Raw genomic sequence first — 6,000 nt, 5'->3', positions numbered from 1 at the left:
CATCATTCCCAGGAGCCATCTGCGCAAGGGGGGGGTGTCACCTGTCTGTCCACCCTAATTATAGGGGGGTGGGAGGAGAAATAAAAATGGAGAGGCCTTTCTGGTAATGAAACCCATAGTGATTTTATTGTAAATGAGTCTTGTGTACAGAGGAAGATGCTAATTTTGAAAGGAAAACAAACTGCTATATTGGCTGCCATGCCCTGGCAGTTGTGAAACAGAATGGGAAGAAAGGGGAATGGGATGCTGAATTAGCACTGTAGTTTGAGTTGTGAGTGCTCAGTGGTAAAAAGTGGTCATTTGGGGTTCATGTTTTTTGTGCTCTTTTTGAGAACCTCTTATTCTAATTTTGAAAAAAGAAGTATTTGCTTCAGTATACTTTCTAGATTGGAGATAGTTATTTCATATAGCTATTTCTTTACATTTCCCATCTGACTTAGTAGTTTTGGTGCATATGTGTGCTAACCTTAAAGGAATTAAGAATGTATTTTGCAAATAAAAGGTCACATGCATTTCTCCCACATCTGTTTATAGTAATTATGAACATAATTAGCATAAGAATTACAAGTGAAGTAATGACGAGCTGAGCTGAGCAGTGAGGTATTATAGTATAATGGTCATATGTTGGCATTCTCACATTATAACACACTAGAATTCACATATTCAATGCAAGAAAGGAAATGCTAGGTTTTGAAGCATTAAAACAGCTAAAAAATCTCTCTGCCTGAGGCAGATGGACTTCCTTGCTTTATAAGGAGGTAACCCGTTATTAAGAGAGAATCAGCTGAAATTAAGATTTGTAGCCTCAAGCTTGGACTTTCAGACAGCTGTGATTATGAATGGTTCGTCTGTTACACATTTTTACTCTGGCCACCGTGTATATTGCTTTCTTTAAAGCAAAAAAGGGGGAGGGAGAGGTGGGCAGAACAAACATTTTCACAACAAATGATTTGTTCTAAAAACATGGCAGTTTTCTGTGATATCTACCAGATAGGAAAGATTTAGATATTACAGTTCCTGTAATGTCTAAAATATATCTTAAATCTGGAGAATAAGTGCTAATATTTTGAGAAGACTCTCCTCCCCTCACCACCATAGGAAAACGTTCTGGAGACCTAGGGCCCAATCCATGGTAATTTTGCTTTACATCATGGCTGCACAGCTATGTCCTGTGGTGCATTCATAACAGTTTGCATAGAATAGGCATAAGAGAAGTTTCTGGAAGATTCTGATCATTATTTAACTAACAACCCATCATGTGCATTTTTACTTGAAGTAAGTCCACTGTGTTCAATAGGACTTACACTGCAGCCGAAGACCATCTGTGGATTCCACAGAAAGCATCCCTGATTTGTACAGATTTGCTGCTGGAGCAAATGCACCCAGCTGAAGCAAATTGAGCATACTTTTCATTCTCTTTATAATGTATGCTTGATTTCTATCGAATATAGTTATCCATACATGACCATTATAGAAGGCGATGAGGAGGTGGGGGAAAGTTGTTTGCTTTTTGAGAATGAAACAATCTGTAGAGAACCAGACATCACTTTAGATACATAACATTTTGCTCTTTCATCAGTGTACTTTCAGACATCCTTTCTGGCAGTGATTGTGCAGTTATTCACCTCAAATTTATTTGTAGCAAGTGAAAAAAGAGAAGTTATTGGGACTTGGTTCTGAGTAACTATGCTGACGATCAATGTGTGATCACAGAACACTTAACACCGAGCACATTTTGTTGGTATAAGCCTTGCGATGTATTCTGAGGAATGAAGAATTAGAAAATAATATCTTGTGCTATGTCCCAATGATACCATGAGGTTTTCACATTATTGGATTAGTAGAGGATTTATGACAGAGTCGTCTTTATGTGGCATTTCATTACAGTGTCACAATTTTCACACACACACCCTTTCCTCTGGTGTTAAGATTCTGCTTTTGGCCTTTGTCATGTGTCAAGTCCTCTTCCATATATTCTTTGGTGGGGAAAGAAAGCATTTGGTCGAAGTGTATCGCTCTGGCTGCTATAGTTGCCCAGTATTCCCTCTTTTGATTTGTTGATCAGCAGTCATCCCAAGGGGAATAGACAATTTTCAAAGTAAATTAATATCATTACCATTATAGTCTTCTCAACATGGAAAAGTTTCATTCCGTGCTCTTTTACTTTTTAAGAAGAGCCCTGTGGATCAAGTCAAACATCCATCTGCAGTGTAATTTTATATGTGCTTGCTCAGAAGTAAGCCTTATTTATTTCAGTGGGACTTCTGAAGAGACATGCTTTGGATGGTGCTGCTAATTTTGCCTTCTTTGTCCAATCTCAGCAAACAGATACTCTCATTTTCCTACTCATATTGAAATACTGCCCCTCAATGAGGCCAAACTTAGATTCACAAAATGTTTAGGGGTCTGCATACCCCTGAGTCCCCCAGGGGAAAAGCACTGGCTAGAGGTATACTTCTTCTAAGCACAGATGCACCATTTAATTATCATGGACAATAACAATTTGTTAATGTTTCCTCCATGAATTTGGCTAATACGCTGGTGCCAGCATATTCAATGAATTATTTTCTTTATACTTGACTTGATTCTCCGTGGTTTCACTGGGTGAACTTAAAATAAGTCATGTGGGGTCTAGATTTCCAAGTCACCAATTTAATGATAGAAACCTTATTTGGAGAAAGAATAACTACAGTTCTTTTTAGATGCAGAAGTAGTGGATTAAAAAGTATGGATCTCTTTTATTAAAGGTGTTTGCTAAGCTCACTAAATGCTTAAACAAACAGGGAACCCACAAATGTTCAAAAAAATGAAAGCAATACATTAGACATCACTTTAATTTATGAGATTGGACCAGGCAGATAATTGCCCTTTAATCTGTTTCCACATAAAAGAAATGGCTGAGGAAACTCTTTGAAAGAGGTTGGCGTGTGTGTTTGTATGTTGGTATATATTCACCTATTGACATGTTGAATCCTTATGTATTCTAAGTAGATTTCAGTTGGTGGATCAGAACCCAAAATTGGGATATGTCACAGCCTCAGTGCCACCACCATTTTTCTGCCATCTTTTCAGTGGGTGGTTGCCTTTTAAGGAGGGCCAATCGTGAGAGAGGAGAATGATAGAGATAGAGGTGGATGCATAGGGTAAATTAACTGTGTCTTATGTTGCAGAATGTTAGGAGCTAAGGGGAGTCCCAAGTCTGACAGACTTGAAAACTTAATTTGATGTGTTCAGAATATTTCAGTTTTTCTTCATCAATTTTAAGAAGGCATGAGAAAATTGAGATGGTTAAGAATACACTTTTTAGAATGAGCAAGTTAAAGAGGGCCAAGTTACTTTGGCCCTTTGGGCAGGTCTTAGTTTGGTGCAGATCAGGACAGTTCAAATAACGGAGGCAGCAGCATATTCATCCATTGCATTTATATACCACTTTTCTGCCAAAGGCATCCAAAGATGTTCGCAATTTTAAAGGACTAAAAAAATCAAAATTCCTGGTTGCTGCAGGTTGTCAGGAAATGCACCAATAATGGATGAACTTTTTCTTAGGTTCTTCATCCCTCTCCATGTAACAAGGAGACATTTGAGCCTGCCCTGCAATGTGCTTTGTACAAGGGCCTACACTGAGGGAAGTATGAGTACAAACAAGTAATGGTTAGATGAACTTTGCTTGTTCTTGGTGAATCTTCATGGCCCATAATAATCTGGATGATACGTATTTTACCTAAGAAGAAGAAGAAGAAGAAGAAGAAGAAGAAGAAGAAGAAGAAGAAGAAGAGAGGAGAAGATAAAACCAGTAAACTGATCATGGAAATGAGAGAACCAAAGTTTTAATTTCTAGAACATTCTAGTCATGCAGTGGTAAAGGAAATCCACTTTCTATCTGGAATGCCATCATTGTCCTTGCTTCACATATTTGCATTTTGGGATCTGGCATTAAGAGCTGAGGGGAAGCCTTGGCACAGATCAACCTCTCCTTCAGGTATTCAATTCAGGCAGACTTGATTTTTAAAATTTATTTATTTTTGAAAAAAAAGAAGACGTATGGAAAATATTCCCTCGAGAAAGGGCCTTTGGCTTAATGGCAGTTTCCCAGGCGGGAAGATGGGTGCTTCTTTAGCAGGTGTGTCTGTGCATATATGTGCGCCAAAGTTGGGCTTTCCACCCCCATGAGGAGAAGTTTGCTCCCACCTCTAGGCGAGTGCCCCCTCCCTCCTTCTCCCTCTCTCTCTCTGTTTATTTTCCTGCTTCCATCTGGGCCATGCTGATATTGTAATCACCCTGATGCACATTGCCTCTCCTTCCCCCTCCTTTCTCTCACATACAATGTGCCATCCTGACAAGGCTTTTACTTCAGATAAGCTGCGATGTGTGTTTAATGAATACAAAGCCCTAGCTGCGCTGCTGCCTCGGCTCTTGCCTGTGCTCTCCTCAGCCAGAAGGTAATCTCCAAGCATTTTGAAAGTGGTGTTGCGGGAGGGGGGGAGGAGAGAGAGATGCTTCTCCTCCCTCCCTCCCTCCCTCCCTTTCTCAGCGCCCCCTCCCCATCTCCTCTAAATGATGCTGAAGTCGATAACAGCTCCGGAGAAGTGAAGATGTAACCTCTTATCTTGCTTCTCTTCTTAGCTGGTGGGGAATTTACATTTAAAGATTAGCCTGGAGTGAGAGAAAAGGGATCTGCCTTTTGTTGTGTGGGGTTATGAGGCATCTAACCTCACCTGGCCTGGCCTTGCAATCTCCCATCAGCTCAGTTATTCAAACAGGACTTGCAAAGGTGAGATTATTTTATCTCTCCTCTCTCTCTCCATCTCTCCCCCCCCCACCCCTTATCTTTAATTGGTTTTAGTGTGGCTAGTCTGAATGGGTTTAGGAAGGGGGTTGGGGTTTGTTTTTTGTTAAAAAAAATCCGTGATACAGCAAAGGAAGTGTGGTTTTGTGGCAAATAGATTATTTATTTACTCTGCTTTAAAAGCATTAGATAGACAGAGAGGATGAACATCGTAACAATTTGATTACCTCTTTTATTGGGTGAGAATGGGTAGCAAATAGTCTCTGTGTGTAGGGGGGAGAAGGGAAGCTTTGAAAATGTCCATTGCTTTAAAAAAAAAAAAGTTTCAGAAGGGTTTCATCCCTTTCCTTTTTATCCCACCTTTACTGAAGTTTCTGCATATGGATTATATTCTGAGTGTTTTGAGATAATGGTTCTCATAAAACAACAATAAGTGCAATTGGTAATGGGAGTCCAACGCATTAATCCCACTGAGTGCAATGGGACTTAAACTTCCTTGTAACAAATTCTTGGGATTGCAACCTCAGGGGATTTCTGGTTTGAATTTTATGCCAGAATTGTATGCATGACTATTTGTAAGAGGGATACTATTAATTTCTTTATTTAGTGAAGGACTCGCTACACTTTCTGCTTAACCTCTGTTTGGTTTTTAGGTGATAGGACCTAAGTCCACAAATGCATGCTTTTTTATATTTTAATTTTTGATACAGTTCTTAGAATTCCTCAGAATAGGAAAGAATGATAAGCTGGTTTTCTCTAGGCAAGGGACAACTCAAACACCATCTGGAAGTAATTTTTTTTAAAGTCCCCAATAAACCCCTCTGGCTTCAGAATACCCCAGTCCTAAGCACCGTTACTTGAAAGTCAGTTCTACTGAAATGGGCAGATATTGCTTTAAACTCAATTTGTTTTTGTTTTGAGATATTAACACTTTCCTCTTGCTGCAGCGCTTGGCCAGGTGTTGGCATAACTGGATACAGAGATATGATCCAGTAGCTAAGAGTCTAATTAAAATTTGTGTAAAGCCAAGAGGGGCGGTAGGACATGTATCTGTGTTGACAACAGAAGATCAATAGCGTAAGACAATAGAGTCCCATTATTTTACTTCCATTGACTGAATATATTGACATTTCAGGTTTATGATTGCCTCAGTGAACATGATGGAACACAAGTTCACAAACCAACAGGCAGAGTGCCACATATATTACTGTATG

General features: G+C 39.5%; 1 protein-coding gene across 1 annotated transcript in view; it reads left to right on the top strand.

Moving 5' to 3' along the window:
* Positions 1 to 4,306: 4,306 nt before the first annotated feature.
* Positions 4,307 to 6,000, top strand: part of RUNX1T1 (RUNX1 partner transcriptional co-repressor 1) — a 145,566-nt gene continuing 143,872 nt past the window's right edge. The window contains 2 exon segments of the mRNA XM_083623337.1: positions 4,307 to 4,422; positions 4,424 to 4,439. Of these exon segments, the coding sequence (XP_083479463.1) occupies positions 4,324 to 4,422; positions 4,424 to 4,439 (115 nt within the window). The 5' untranslated portion in view covers positions 4,307 to 4,323.

This window comes from Podarcis filfolensis (genome assembly GCF_964270895.1).
Source record: "Podarcis filfolensis genome assembly, chromosome: 7".
NCBI classification, from domain to species: Eukaryota; Metazoa; Chordata; class Lepidosauria; order Squamata; family Lacertidae; genus Podarcis; species Podarcis filfolensis.
This window is presented reverse-complemented; position numbering and strand designations above follow the sequence as displayed.